The sequence below is a fragment of the Dipodomys spectabilis genome, unplaced genomic scaffold (assembly GCF_019054845.1).
Source record: "Dipodomys spectabilis isolate Male_0828 unplaced genomic scaffold, ASM1905484v1 ptg000207l, whole genome shotgun sequence".
Classification (NCBI taxonomy): Eukaryota; Metazoa; Chordata; class Mammalia; order Rodentia; family Heteromyidae; genus Dipodomys; species Dipodomys spectabilis.
This window is the reverse complement of record NW_024870884.1, coordinates 14,622,124-14,638,302: the sequence shown is the minus strand read 5'-3', so window position 1 is coordinate 14,638,302 and position 16,179 is coordinate 14,622,124. Positions and strand designations below refer to the sequence as shown.

The 16,179-nt window shown below is 42.0% G+C and overlaps 1 protein-coding gene and 1 pseudogene across 1 annotated transcript; one reads left to right on the top strand and one right to left on the bottom strand.

Moving 5' to 3' along the window:
- The window catches only part of LOC122122204, a 51,977-nt pseudogene that overhangs the window by 13,651 nt on the left and 22,147 nt on the right, over nt 1-16,179 (bottom strand).
- LOC122122246 (zinc finger protein 280B-like) lies at nt 14,264-15,799 on the top strand. The gene has a single exon (XM_042696313.1). The coding sequence runs from the start codon at nt 14,264-14,266 to the stop codon at nt 15,797-15,799; it is 1,536 nt and encodes a 511-aa protein (XP_042552247.1).

Below are 16,179 nucleotides of genomic sequence, written 5' to 3'. Positions count from 1 at the left end.
GGGGGCTACCAGAGTCCCCAGAGACACAGGGGGTTGCGTGCAGATCACCTGCACAGAAGACACCTGAGGTACTAGTGTCAGATCCACTGATCACAGCGAACAGAGAAACCTTAGAGCCAGGAGCCTGCACAAAGACCCCTCCTCCACCCCTCACTCTCCGAGCAGAAGGGCTCCATCCCGACATAGCCACTCTGCCCCACGGCGGGGACTCCAGAACTACACGGGTCACCCACAGAACACCAGAGCATTAGACCTGTAAGGTACTGGTGCTGATCGGAGAGTGCAAAGACAGACAAATTTCAGCACTTAGAACCTGCACAAGGACCCCTTCCCCACCCCTCTGCTGGAGGCTGGCATGCAGCCTGCTTGCAGCGTGGCCCTGCACTGACCTGAACAGCATCAACAGAGGCAGAGGCAGAGATAGAGGAGAAACACAGAAGCAGAGCCACCACCGCCCAGCCCAGCCCACAAACATCTCAACTGAACACTGACTACAGCAGCAACCAGCGACCTACATCACAAAGAAACAACAACTAGCTCCAGGGTGAGTACCCCACAGGGGACAAGTATCCCTCCTCAAGGGAGACTAGAGCTGGTAGGAACCCCCAGATCTTGACCCAGACCCCTACCCCAACACCTGGACTACAGGACCCACTAAAACTGGGAACTGTTTAAGTGTTCCACCAGCCTGGGGAGCACATTCAGCTGGGTAGGCTAGATCAAGAGCGTCCCGGAAGGGAGCCTAAACACCCAAGCCAGGAACAGCACCCATGGGTCACAACAGCCAACAGTGGAAGATACCTGAACTGTGTACTCCAGTCTGCATAACCCAGGCAGGATACACAGCAGCACAGGTTCAACTGGCATGCCGCAGGCCGGGGACCAGGATCCAGGACCAGGCCTGGGGATTGGGTACCTGAGCAACACAACCAACTCCTCCCTATTGAGTCAGACGCTGAGCATATACCTCAGCAGGGGAGGGAAATCAGGGAACTGAACCTCCTGGGAAGTGTGAGTGTGACAGCAAGATACCTAGATGTCCAGGGCAAGAGAGCCAGAAGCCCAAACCCCAGCAGAACCCAACCCATATATCCCAGGCCAGGAATTGGACAACTCAGGCTGCCAGCACCTGATAATAGGAGCTCAAGTGGGTAAAGTGGCTCAGCGGTAGACTGCTTGCCCTGTGTGCATGAGGCCCTGGGTCGGATTCCTCAACACCACATAAGCAGAAAGGGCCAGAAGTGGCACTGTGGCCCAAATGGTAGGGCGCTAGCTTTGAGCTGAAGAACTGAGGGACAGTGCCCAAGCCCAGAGCTCAGGCCCACGAAGGGAAAAAAAAAAAATATATATATATATATAGATACATATATATAGATAGATACATATATAGATACATATATATGTATCTATATATATATATTTTTATATATGTATCTATATATATATCAGGAGCCCATAGTAGACTCCAGCAACTGGGATAGTACATACAGCACACTTGATCTCACCAAGGGCACCTGTAGGAGTAAACAGGAGCAGTCGAGGATGCTCAGTTCTTCTAAAGGTGGGAACTGCCAGTGATCTACAGCAGACAGCAGAGATCCCTATGTGGGTCAGACTAGCAGCTGGAGGTTGACTCTCCCCCAACAGAACTGAGACCAGGTAGAGACTCTCTCAACCATCCCAAACACAGCAACCAAGCAAAGACAGACACCTATTGACCAAAACAAAATTTCAAATTAGTTTCCAATAATCCCTGAACCCCCTTGCAAAAATCACAGAGAAAAATTACAAGGTTTATTAACACCCAGGATAGCAAGCTACACCCCAGAAGCCAGCAGCCACCCAGGGGAGAACCCCAGTGGAAGCAAAGCAAGAATTGAAGACAAAAAAAGCTACATCCAAGAGATGCTGGAGGCAATGACTCAAGAATTAAAGTGAGAAATAGATCCAAAATTTAAAGAACATAGGAATGAACTATCAAAAAAAATACAGGATTTCAAACAGGACATGCATGCAAAAATAGAGGCAGCACACAACTCACTAAGAGGTGAGATTAGTACTTTGAGATCCAACATCGAATCCATAAATGAGTCCATTTCCTCCATGTAAACCACAATGGAAGCCATAGTTAGCAAAGTGAATGAAATTCAATTTAGAGTGTCAGAGACAAAAGACAGAAAGCACCAACTGGACCAAAAAAGTCACAGATATGGAAAAATCACTTAAAGTATGCCAAAGGGAAATCCAAGAGCAAGTGAATAGTGCCAAGAAATTCAACCTTCGTATAATTGGAGTGGACGAAGGTGAGGAATATCAAAGCAAGGGAATGCAACACCTATGCAACAAGATTATCAATGAAAATTTCCCCCATCTTAAACGAGAACATCCTACCTACATAACAGAAGCATACAGAACACCAAACAAGCAAGATCCCAGGAAAAAACACTTCTAGGCACATTGTGGTAAAAATGATAGATCTGAATATTAAAGAAACAATCTTGCATGCAAAAAAAATGAAGCAGGAGCTATATTACCATGGGAAAAAAATTAGAATCACTGCAAATCTCTCCACACAAACACTGAATGCAAGAAAGACTGGGGAAAGTACGATCTGCGCCCTGAGAACCAATAACTGCCAGCCCAGACTGATATACCCAGCAAAGCTAGAATTCACATTTGATGGAGAAACTAAAATTTTTAACAGTAAAGAACAACAAAATGAATTCATAAACAATAAGCCAGCATTACAAGACTACCAAGAGGGGGAACACAACCTGAAGAAAGTAACCAGGAACAGGGACCTGCATCAGACAGGTATTAATAGAAGTCTAACTCAGTAAGCCCAGGAGGAAAGGAAAGAAGAAAGCAGGGAGACAGGAACCACAATGCATCTCTCTATAATAACCATAAATATTAATGGATTTAACTCACTAATCAAAAGAAAAAGAACTGCAGATTGGATCAGAAAACATGACCCATCAATCTGTTGCCTTCAGGAGGCCCGCCTCTCACCCAAACATACAAACAAACTCAGAGTGAAGGGTTGGAAAAGGATCTACCAATCAAATGCCCCAGTAAGAAAGCAGGAATAGCTATCCTGATATCTGACAAAATAAACCTTACATTAAAATCAATACAAAAAGACAAGGAAGGACACTACATATTAATACAGGGAAAAATCCAAGAAGAGGATATTACCATTTTCAACTTATACTCTCCAAACATTGGAGCACCCAAATATGTTAAGCAAATACTCTCAAACTTACAGAATAAAATAGATCCAAAATACTATAATACTAGAAGACTTTAATATCCCACTCTAACCAAAGGACAGGTCTACCAACCAGAGGATTGGCAAAGAAGCCACCGAATTAAGTGAGGCCATACTTCAAGTGGAACTAATTGACATCTTCCAAGTTTTCCGCCCTAAAACAACAGAGTACACATTCTTTTCAACAGCTCATGGGACTTTCTCCAAAATAGACTATATCATAGGTCATATAAGGAACTTAAGCAAATACAAGGGGATTGACATAATCCCCTATTCTATCCGACCACAGTGGAATCAAGCTAGTTATCAATAACAAAACATAACCGCAGAAATTACTCACATACATGAAAATTGAACAGCACACTTCTAAGCAATACCTGGGTAACAGAAGAAATTAATGAAGAAATTAAAAAGTTCCTAAAATTCAATGAAAATGAATACACATCACAGAGAAATCTGCGGAACACAGCAAAAGCAGTCCTGAGGGATAAACTTATCACCCTAAGTGCCCACATCAAGAAAATAGAGACAGACCAAGTAAATAATCTCATGTTGCAATTAAAACTGCTAGAAAAACATGAAAAAATGGAACCTAAACTTACTAGACAGAGCCAGATAATCAAATTAAGAGTGGAAATTAACAAGATAGAGTGGAAATTAACAAGATAGAGAATAGAAAACTTATAAATAAAATAAATAAAACAAAAGGCTGTTTTTTTTTTTTAAAAAAATCAATTAAATTGATGGATCTTGGCAAGATTAAGAAGAAAGGAAATCCAAATCAACAAGATCAGGGATGCCATGGGAAAAATCACAACAAATACCGAAGACATCCAAACAATTATAAAGAACTATTTTCAAAAGTTATACTCTCTAAAGAAAGAAAATCTAGCAGAAATGGATGCATTTTTATAGAAATACAACTTGCCCAAACTAAGCAAAGAAAATCAATGAAATAAGCCAATATCTTACAACGAGATACAGGAAGCAATCAGAAGTCTTCCAACAAGGAAAAGCCCAGGACCAGATGGATTCACTACAGAATTCTGTAAGACCTTTAAGGAGGAACTATAACCCATACTCCACAGATTCTGCTGAGAAATAGAGTTGGGGAGCTATCCTGAACTCATTCTATGATGACAATATCACACTCATCCCCACACCAGGCAAATACCCAACAAAAAAAGAGAACTACAGACCAGTCTCCTTGATGAACACAGATGCAAAGATCCTTAACAAAATTCTAGCTAACAGAATACAGAAACACATCAAAAAAATCATACACTACGACCAGGTAGGCTTCATCCCAGAGATGCAGGGATGGTTTAACTGACGTAAATCAATAAATGTAATCCAAAACATAAACAGATCTAAGGTGAAGAACCACATGATTATCTCCATTGATGCAGAAAAGGCTTTTGATAAGATACAACATTCATTCATATTAAAAGCTCTGGAGAAAATAGGAATAGCAGGAACATTCCTTAAAAACAATAAAAGCCATATATGACAGACCAATAGCCAATATTATACTTAATGGGGGAAAATTACAACCAATTCTCCTAAAATCAAGAACAAGGCAAGGATGCTCACTCTCTCCACTCCTCTTCAATATAGTACTGGAATCCTTAGCCAGGGCAATAAGACAAGAAAAAGACATAAAAAGAATCCGTATAGGGAAGGAAGGAGTCAAACTATCCCTTTTTGCAGATGACATGATACTATACATTCATGATCCCAAAAACTCCAACCTCAAATTCTTAGAACTTATAAACCACTTCGGCAAAGTAGCAGGAAGCAAAATCAACCCACAAAAATCAGTCACCTTCCTGTACACTGATAATGTACAAGTGGAGGGGGAAATAAAAGAAGCAATCCCATTCATAATACCCTCTCCCCAAAAATAAAATATTTAGGAATTAACCTAACCAAAGATGTAAAGGAAAAGTATAAAAACTTAAAGAAAGAAATTACAGGGGATACCAGGAAATGGAAAGACCTTCCATGCTCTTGGATAGGCAGACAATATAGTGAAAATGGCGATACTACCAAAATTAATATACAAATTCAATGCAATTCCGATTAAAATCCCAATGATGTACATTTCTAAAATACAGAAAACAGTCCAAAAATTCATATGGAACAACAAAACATCTAGAACAGCCAAAACAATTCTAGGCAAAAAAGACAACATGGGAGGGATCTTGATGCTGGACTTCAAACTCTACTATAGAGCTGTAATAACAAAGACAGCCTGGTACTGGCACAAAAACAGACCTGAAGACCAATGGAATAGAATAGAAAATCCAGAAATAAAACCACACGCCTACAGTCATCTGATATTTGACAAAGGAGTCAAAGACATCAGTGGAAGAAGCACAACCTCTTCAACTACTGGTGCTGGGAAAACTGGGAGGCCACATGCAGAAAACTAAAAGTGGACCCCAGCCTATCACCCCACACCAACATCAACTCAAAATGGATTAAAGACCTTAACATCAAACCTGAATCTCTGAAACTACTGCAGGACAGAATAGGAGAGACACTTGAACTTATAGGCACAGGCAGGAACTTCTTGAACAGCGTCCCAGGGTCAGAACAAATTGGAGAGAGACTGGACAAACGGGAGTGCCTTAAAATAAAAAAGTTTCTGTACAGCTAAAGACATAGCAACCAAGCTAGAAAGACAACCAACTCACTGGGAAAAATATTTACCAGAAATATATCAGACAAGGGGTTAATATCCAGCATATATACAGGGAACTCAAGAACCTAATCCCTCCCAAACCCAAAAAAACAATTACTAAATGGGTAAGGGAACTAAAGAGAGACTTCTCAGAAGAGATAAAAATGGCAAAGAAACACATGAGGAAATGTTTACCATGCCTGGTTGTAAAGGTAATGCAAATAAAGACAACATTGAGATACCACCTTACCCCAGTCAGAATGGCCCACATCCTAAAGTCAGCCAACAACAAATGCTGGAGGGGATGAGGAGAAAGGGGAACCCCATTACTGCTGGTGGGAATGCACACTGATACAGCCACTTTGGAATGCGATCTGGAGGGTCCTCAGAAAGCTAAATATTGACCTCCCATATGACCATACCACTTCTAGACATCTATTCTGAACAACAGGAACCAGTATACAAGGATACATGCACCTCCATGTTCATTGCAGCACTGTTCACAATAGCCAGGATATGGAAACAACCCAGATGTCCCACCACAGATGAATGTATACAAAAATTGTGGTATCTATACACAATGGAATATTATGCAGCCATTAGAAAGGACAAAATAATGGCATTGGCAGGGAAATGGATGGACCTAGAAGAAATCATGTTGAGCGAGGTAAGCCAAGAGCAAAGAGGCAAATGGCACATTGTCTCCCTGATAAGTGGATGTTAAATCCAAAATGTAAGGTGATAGGACAAAGTTAACAAGACTTAAGAAACAAAGGACTTCCACTAATCTGGTAGAATCACTACTAAATAACTCCCTTCTGCTGATCACATATACGGTATATATGTGCACACCAGAAGGAAACCAGGAGGACACAGAACTAGGGGGAAACAGGGAAAAACATACAACACCAGCACTGGACACTGATCAAAATGAACTAAGCAACTCAATTGCAGTGATGGGAGGAAGGGAATGAGTGGGAAAGAGGGAACAGCTGACGCTATGCAAAATGAAAGAAATGTACATGTCACCCGATGTGGAAGAAATAACTGTATTGTCAAAGCTCATAGAACTCATAAATGTAATAGACCACAACAGACAATTTGCCCCATGAAAGTTAGACTGTGTTTGTGACTTTAACTAAGCATCATTATCCCACAATATTGTAAAATTTGGAAAATTATGTAACCACTTAATCACAATAAAGAATTTGAAAAAATAAAACTCTCATATAACTAGGAGAAAAAAACCACACAAACCTACTCTGAGACACTCTGTAAAATTCGTTACCCTTACTTTCGAAAACTGTCAAGGTCATGAAAATGAGAAAATGCAAGAAACTGACACAGACCTGAGCAGGCTGTGGAGATATGATAACTGAATACGATTCAGCATCTTGGACTGGAATCTGAAACAGAAGACATTATTGAAAAAACTAGTGAAATCTCAATAGAACTTACAGCTTAGTTAATAGTTGAATAGTAGTAGAATTTTGGCTGGGTGTCAGTGGTTCATGCCTGTAATCCTACCTACTCAGGAGGATAAGCTCTGAGGATCACGGTTCAAAGCCATCCTGAGCAGGAAAGGCTACGAGACTCTTACCTCCAATAAACTACCAAAAAAGCCAGATGTGGAGCTGTGGCTCAAGTGATAGAGTGCTAACATTGAACAAAAGCTCAGGGACAGCACCCAGGCCCTAATTTCAACCCCCAAGACTCTCTCTCTCTCTTTCATACACATACAGAGGATTTTGAATTACTGTGAAGCCAAACAGATAATTTCATGTGTATACATGTTAGAAATGGTAATTATCTTCTCAACACCTATAATCACTTTAGTTTGATTTTAGTAAAATTTACTGAATAGAAATCTTCAAATGCAGGGGCTGGGAAGGTGGCTCAGTGGTAGAGTGCTTGCCTTGCATGCATGAGGTCCTGGGTTCGATTCCTCAGCACCACATAAGCAAAAAGAAAAAAAGGCGGAAGTGGCACTGTGGCTCAAGTAGTAGAGCGCTAGCCTTGAGCTGAAGAGCTGAGGGACAGCGTCTAGGCCCAGAGTTTAGACCCCATGACTGGACCCCCCCACACAAAAAAGAAAGAAATCTTCAGATGCAATGGGCCAATAAAATTTAGACTGACCAAATGCAATCAAAATAAAAATTGATAAAGGCAGCTATAAATTTTAAAAATAAAATATTGCTACATACCCCATGCAAAGAAAATAGACATATTACAAAGTTGTAGGACACAGGTAAATTAGAACTAAAAAGCAGATTCAGAATATTAACATGCAAACCAAAGAGGTATGTATCTGAGAGTACTATAAAGAGGAGTAAGAAGAGTTGGGGTGTAACTCGGTGGTAGACAAGTGAGGGGTCCAGCACTGCAAAGTGAAAAGTTACCTAAAAGCGGCTTAGCACAGTATGAGAAAGAAAGACACAAAAACAATCTCAAGAATCAAAGCAGGGAAACCAGGGTCTCCATCTCAGGACAGACCCCTAGTTTATGTCCCAGGCAGTTTTTATTATCCATCAGGACATAGTAGAAAAGGCAGTAAACTTTGTACATAACTAGTGATGTGTAAATAAGTTTCTTCTCTAACATAAACTGGACATCATTTTGATAGAATAGTAACTCCAACCTGAATATAAACTCTTAAGTTAACATTCTTGGGTGAACTAGCTATCTTCTTATGTTGGTTTGTGAGAAGGGTAAGGACGAGGGGTCAGGGCCACCTGTGCATGAATCTCCACTCTGTCTAAATAACCCTAAATGCCACTTAGACACCCTAGCATGGTGCCTTTGCATATAGCCAAGTATGCCTTCAGCCTTGGTTAGGGAGATCAGTAATGCCTAACAGACAAGCTTCCTAACAAGTGAGAAGATCCTGAATTCTATGCCAATATTGTTAAATAAATAGAGAACTACAGCGCACAACTACAGAGACAGGATGGAAGGAAATAAGTGTTAAATCTTGTGTAGAAGAAAAGTTTATTGCAAAGTGAAAGATAAATCTGCCCAGAAAGCCAAGGCAACACCAGTGGCTCTCACCTATAATCCTAGCTTCTAGGCTGAGATTAGAGGATTGCAGTTTGAAGCCAGCCTGGGTAAATATAAAGTTTGAGACTCTTATCTCCAATCAACCATCAAGAAGCTGGAAGTGGAGCAACAGCTCAAGTTGTAGAACATCAGCCTTGAGCAAAAAAGCTCAGGGGCAACGCCTACGCCCTGACTTCAAGCCCCTGGAGTCTCTCTCCCCCAATCTTTCTTTCTTCTCTCCTTCACCCATCTCTGTCTCTGTCTCTCCACTCTCTCTGTCTCTGTCTCTCTCTCTCTCACACACACACACACCCCTGAAAAATAGCCCAGAGCTGGCTCTTGGGGGGGGGGGGAGTCTCCTTTTATTCCCTCCTCAACAATTGGGGACTAGGTGAACAAGAGTCAATTTTTCTTTCACAGGGAGCCAGAAGCTGTTTCTAAGAAGTCTGGGTGGGGAGTGGATAAGTGTTCCAGAGAGATAATTGATTGGTCCCCTAGGGGAGGAAGTACAAACTTGTGCTAAGGTCAGAAAAATGGTTCTTACCATCAAGGCCACTGACTGTAGCTGTCTTTCCATCATTTGCATGATCACATAAAAATTCAAATTTTCAAAGAAACCAAAAATAAGCAATTTTCTCTAAATATCCACACAAATATTGCATATGGTTTTGTGCAATTAATCACATGCTCCTACATCAAAAAACACAGCTAGAAAGTCAGTGAAAGACCTCAGATGCAGTTTCAGGTAAATCGAGTTCAAGGGTCAATTGCAGGTCAAGGTAAATGATTCCACATGGGGATTACAGTAGTTGTTGCCCTTGTGTGCATGCTACCCAGTGGCCTTGGTTCCTAACCTAGCCCTGAGCCCAGGGTGACTTTGGTTATGAGGTGATTTTTTTCTTTTCTCCCCCCCCCCCCCCATCATGGGGCTTGAACTCTGGGCCTGGGTGCTATCCCTGAGCTCAAACAAGTGCTCTAACACTTGAACCACAACACCACTTCCTGTTTTCTGGTGGTTTATTGGAGATAAGTGTCTCACAGACTTTCCTGCCTGGGCTGGCTTTGAACCATAATCCTCAGATCTCAGCCTCCCGAGTAGCTAGGATTACAGGCATGAGCCATTGGCACTTGGCTTCTTTTTCTTTTTCTTTTGGTTGTGGGGCTTGACTCTGGGCCTGGGTGCTGGCCCTCAGCTCTTCAGCTCAAGGTTAGTGCTCTACCACTTGAGCCACAGCATCACTTCTTGTTTTCTGGTGGTTTATTGGAAATAAGTGTCTCTCGGACTTTCCTGCCGGGGCTGGCTTTAACCTTGATCCTCAGATCTCAGCCTCCAGAGTAGCTAGGATAATAGGCTTTTCTTTTGCTTTTTTTCTTTAAGACAGCCTCCAGGTTAGTTTGGAACTCGAGATCCTCCTACCTGAGCCTCTCCACGTCTCAAATTCCAGATGTACACAAACCAAGTACAGCCAAATAAATATGGAGACCCAACAGAGCATATCTACAGAGACAGGAGGAAGGAAGGAAGGGTTAGCGTGGTGACTCACACCTGTAATCCTAGCTACTCATGAGGCTGATAACTGAGTAGGGATTGATTAGGGCTCAAGGGCCCAAGCTCCAGGGCCATAAAGGCACAAGGCCATCGGCTCTTGTATCTCCCCTGACTGAGGCCCAGAGCGCAGGCTCTGTTCTCAGTGACAGTCATCATGACCTATCAGATGGAAGCGTCTGGAGTCCCGCCCTCCATACGTGCGTCTACAACCAGCAGCCAATCACAGGTGGCTTGGGCGCAAGCGGCAGAGAAGCCATAGTGAGTCGCCAAGGGTTTGAGGAAGATTCTAGACTTAGGCGTTGTTGCGGAGTGCCTTAACAACCAGGGCTCCAGAGGACCAGGGCAAGGTGTGGAGCGGCCCTAAGGTGCGGGGAGGTGGGAGGGTCGCTGGTCACAGCTCCTTGGGTCAGGATGCCTCACATGCTGTCAGTGCAGGGCCCAAGTGGCCTGTCCTGTGAGGAGGGCGGGATATGGGGGGAAGGGGAGGCCATGAGGCCGCACCCGGGATCACACCTCCTCACAGTCTCCTGTGCCAACGTTTCTGTCCTTTGTTTCTCAGGACTCTGCTCCGTCCAGACAAGGATCGCCTCGGGAAGAGGTCACCTGGTTCCTGAAGCTTGGCCTAAGCCAGACTGTCTCATCTTGTGGTGGTAAATATCATTAACTCAGAGTCTGGCTATGTGGGGCACACCTGTAATCTCAGCACTAGGGATCTTGAATTTCAGGCCACCTGGGCTCCATAGTGAGGCCCTGACTTAGAAGGGGGAAAAAAAAGAAAGAAAAACAATGGAAGATGGGTGTTGGTGGCTCCTATAATCATAGCTACTCAGGAGTCTGAGAGATGAGGATCACGTTTAGAAGGACAGTTAAGTACATAGACTCTTATCGCTAGTGAACCAGAAAAAAAAAGCCAGAAGTGGAGCTGTGAATGGGGGTGTCAGGGCGGGGGAAGAGTACATGCGCGGAGAGAGCGTGCTCCAGTTTTGTAATTCCAGCCCTGCTCCTATTCTAGAGGGTGCCAGCCACAAACTTTCAAAGATTTTTGTTGTTTTTGTTTTGTTTAGTCGTGGGACACCAGTGGCTCTTGCCTGCAATCCTAACTAGTCAGGAGATCTGAGGATCATGCTTCAGAGGCACCCCAGGCTGCCATGAGACTTATCTCCATCCAGTTAACCACAAAAGACCTGGAAATGGACCTGTGGGTCAAATAGTAGAGCACTATCATTGATTAAAAAGCTCAGGAACAGTACCCAGGCTCTTGAGTTAAAGCCCAGGTCCAGTGCACACATGCACACACATACAGTCTAATGTGTAAATAACTAAGACTGTGACCTTCACTTGTCTGCAAACTTTTCAAGTTCTTGAAAGTTTCAGTGGACATCTGAGGTAAGCTAGAGATCACTATAATAAAGTATATAGTCTCCTTTCTCCTGCTACTTTCCTCTGTTACTCTCTTGAGCTAAATCTTTGCTGTTATAAGGGTTCCTTAAGGAATTTGAATGTGTATAATTCAGACCAACTACTAAGTAATTCTGAACTCCTTCAAATTATTTCCTTAAATAAAGGAAGGACTGGCTGTGACAATGTTCATTCACCTGAGATCTTGAAAGATAAAAGTAAACACCATAGATGTGTGTATGTACCACATTTTATTTTAGGATTCATCTGTTGATAGGCACTTAGGCTGATTCCATAACTTGGTTCTTGTGAATAGTGCTTAATAAACATTAGTTCATAGGTATCTCTATGATGATGACACATATTCCTTCTAGTTCATACACTTTTTGTTAAAAACTGTGTCATATAGAGTAAAATAAGACTGGACAAGGAAGATGATCTGAATGAATTGTAATCTAGTAGTTAAGATTATATATAGTGTGCTCAAACATTGTGAATATATAAGAACTATGTGTTAAGCACTATAAAAAAAGTAACAATTTAGAACGATAGACTCATAGTTTCTGAAAGTCTGGAATCCAAATGTCGTTTGGCTGGCTTGTTCTGGCTCAGGAGATATCAGGAAGTTAGAGTCAAGGTATTGGTTGAGATAGGACCAATTGGAGATAGGACCTGTGGAGATAGGACCTGGACTGAATGAGAAACTTCTTTTTTTTTTTTTTTTTTTTTTTTTTGTCGGTCGTGGGGCTTGAACTCTGGACCTGGGCGCTGTCCCTCAGCTCTTTAGCTCAAGACAAGCGCTCTACTGCTTGAGTCACAGCGCCACTTCTGGTTTTTCTGGTGGTTTATTGGAGAGAAAGAGTCTCACGGTCTCTCCTGCCCGGGCTGGCTTTGAACCGCGATCCTCAGATCTCAGCCTCCTGAGTAGCTAGGATTACAGGCGTGAGCCACCGGCGCCCGGCCTGAATGAGAAACTTCTAAGCTCACTCATCAGCTGTTGACAGGAGGCCTCCTTGTTGATTTGTTTGGGCTATGAAGCTGTTCATGTCATGGTAGCCAGCTTTCTTGAGGATGACTGATTCACCAAGTTCTGGTAGCTCACACCTGTAATTCTAGCTACTCAGGAGGGTGATATCTGAGAATCATGGTTTGAAGCCTGGCTGGGAGGAAAGTCCATAAGACTCTTATCTCTAGTGACCCAACAACAACAACAACAACAACAACATGCCAGAAGTGGAGCTATGGGGTCAAGTGGTAGAGTGATAGCTTTGAGCAAAAAAGCTCAGGGACAGCACCAGAGTCCTGAGTGCAACCTCTAGGATGGCATGAAAACAAACACCACTCCAAAACATAAGAAGCTCAGGGGCAGTGCCCACATCGTGAGTTCATGCTAGGAGACTGGAGCCAGGGTAGGGGAGATGGGGGGCAGGGATGCCTGATTCAACCAAATTTCCCTTCATGTGAAAGTCTTAGAGCCTATTTTCACAAATAAATAACTATCATTTGTACTGTGTTTAGTCCCACAGGTAAACCTCATTGTAGAGTGTGAAAAGACTAGTAACATTGTTAACAAAAGGAGGTGGCATGATTTCTTTATACTATTAGATGAAAACAAAATAGGGATGTTATGAAAAGACTTTACTTGGATTTTTATCTGGGGGCATTCAAGTATCAGAGGAGTACAAGTCACATGGAGATATATGATACTACCTACCTGGCCTCTATGGAATAGATTTTCCTTTTACTACACTCAGATCCCTTATAATTTGGTTGACTATATCATTTTCCACTTCATGAGGGTACCTTAAGAACGAAACATGATGTTATCCCTAACTTTACAAAGGCAAAAGGTTAAATTAAGACCTCCAATGTCAGACCTGGATAGTGGCTAACAATACCCAATTCTGAGGCTTGAACTCAGGGCCTGGGCTCTGTCCCTAAGTTTTTATTCCCTTTAAGCTAGCACTCAAGCCATTTGAGCCACAGCTCCACTTCCATCTTTTTTGGTGGTTAATTGGAGATAAAAGTTTCACAATTTTTCTTGCTTGGGCTGACTTCCAACCAAGGATCCTCAAAATCTTAGCCTCCTGAAATGCTAGGATTACATGCATGAGTCACTAGTACCCCATCACTTCTAATTTTTAAGCTGTCATTTAATCCTCAGTATACTTCCCTGTAAAGTACAGACATTACAATTACCTCAGCATTTGGAGAACATTGAATAAAAGAATGCATTTTATATACTAATTGATGTGTACTCTCTTTTTACATAGGTGACAGTTTACATAAAGGCACTGTGCACGAATTTTAAAAAAATTAAGAAATGGATCAACTGTATATATTAAGTGAGGAAGAACAAGATGCAGAACTACAGAAAAGCTCAAAAGCAACCCAACAAATAGAAGATGAGGATGAAGTGATCTTTGTTGGGGTAATTTCAAATTCAAAACCAGTCATTTCCAATATTTTGAACAGAATCAACCCAGGGTCAAAGAGAAAAATGTGTAATCACCTAAGAAAAGATACTGGACTCAGATTGCAGCCTACAAGTTATGTGAACCCTTCAGCAGAAGCAAGATCACAATCTGAATCAAGAACAGCAAATCCTGTTATTACTAAGCTGTTATGTAAACCTCATTATAAAAATGATTCACCACAAGTCATGCCTGGTAGGTCCTCAGAATGTTCTCCTGTGGTTACCCTCCCAAGTTCATGCCATCAGCCAGAAGGAGCAGCATTTTCAGTAAAAGGTGTGACTAGACGTCCTCGTGTGGCAAAGCGCCGAGGTTCCACTTCTAAAGGAAGTAGCATAAATCCGAAAAGGCCTAAACGTACTGATAGACACAAAGGAAAGTGTTCTTCAGCTTTATCTCTTTCAGGCAATATTCATACAGTGAATCCTCAGCAAAATCCACCCTCAAATGGTGTTCATGCCTCATTAAGTCTTGTTCAGAGTGGACCATCCACAGCTTTTCCAAAAGACAATGTCCATTTCAAACCAATCAGTATAAATCTTGATGGAGAAAATGGATTGGCAAAAACAGACTTATCAAGCCAAGGACATGAGAACAAGATCTCAGATCCCAAGAAAGGAAAACTGACACTGTTACTTGATGATTTCTACTATGGACATCATAAGGGTCATGGGCGTGCAGGACCAAAAACTCTCATACACTTTAAATGCTCCAGATGCCAGAAAGTTCTAAAAAATATGAAGTTTATGAATCATATGAGGCACCATTTAGAACTTGAAAAGCAGAGTGACAACTGGGAAAATGATATCACCTGCCAGCACTGCCACCGAAAATTCCCCTTGCCCTTCCAGCTGCAGTGTCACATTGACAGAGTGCACTCTCCTCAGAAACACTCTGATGTCTGTAAAATCTGTGAATTATCATTTGAAACAGATCAAGTTCTCTTACAACACATGAAGGACAATCATAAGCCTGGGGAGATGCCTTATGTGTGTCAGGTTTGCAAGTATAGGTCATCAATCTTTGATGATGTGATAACACATTTTAAAATGCGCCATGCAAACACTAACTATCTGCTCTGTCTGTTTTGTCTCAGAATTTTCAGAACGGCACCAACATACACGTGTCATTATAGGGGGCACTGGGAAAGGTGTGCTCATCAGTGTTCTAAATGTAGGCTGCAGTTTCTGACTTTCAAGGAGAAAATACAGCACAAGACCCAGTGTCACCAAATGTTTAAGAAGCCTAAGCAACTAGAAGGATTGCCTCCTGAGACCCAAGTTGTTATTCAAGTGTCCCTGGGTCCTTTTCAGCCAGGATCAATGACCGCATCATCCATTACGGTGAACACATCTGACTTTGAACCATCTCCCCCTCAAAATTAAAAGGAAAATTTCAAAATGACCCAGTACTTCTACTTTGGGTAAGCCAAAATCAAATTTGTAGTCAAAATCAAAATCCCCATAGAAATAACTCATTCAGTAGCACCAAAATTATTAGAGGGTTATTTTTTGTAGTACTGGGGTTTGAACTTGGGGCCTTGAGGCTACACCCCAGCCCTGAAGACATTTTTTTGTTTTATTTTAGAGTCTTTAGTGATTACCAGATATTTAAACATTCTAAATCTGAGACATCACAATTCTTTGAAATGGCATATTGATTTTTGCAGTATACAGTAAGTCTGCTTGTATTTGCAGATTACAGGTTTGTAGTAATTATTGTAGTTTTGATAAGTATAGTCAATTCTTTTGAATATTCAAAACAA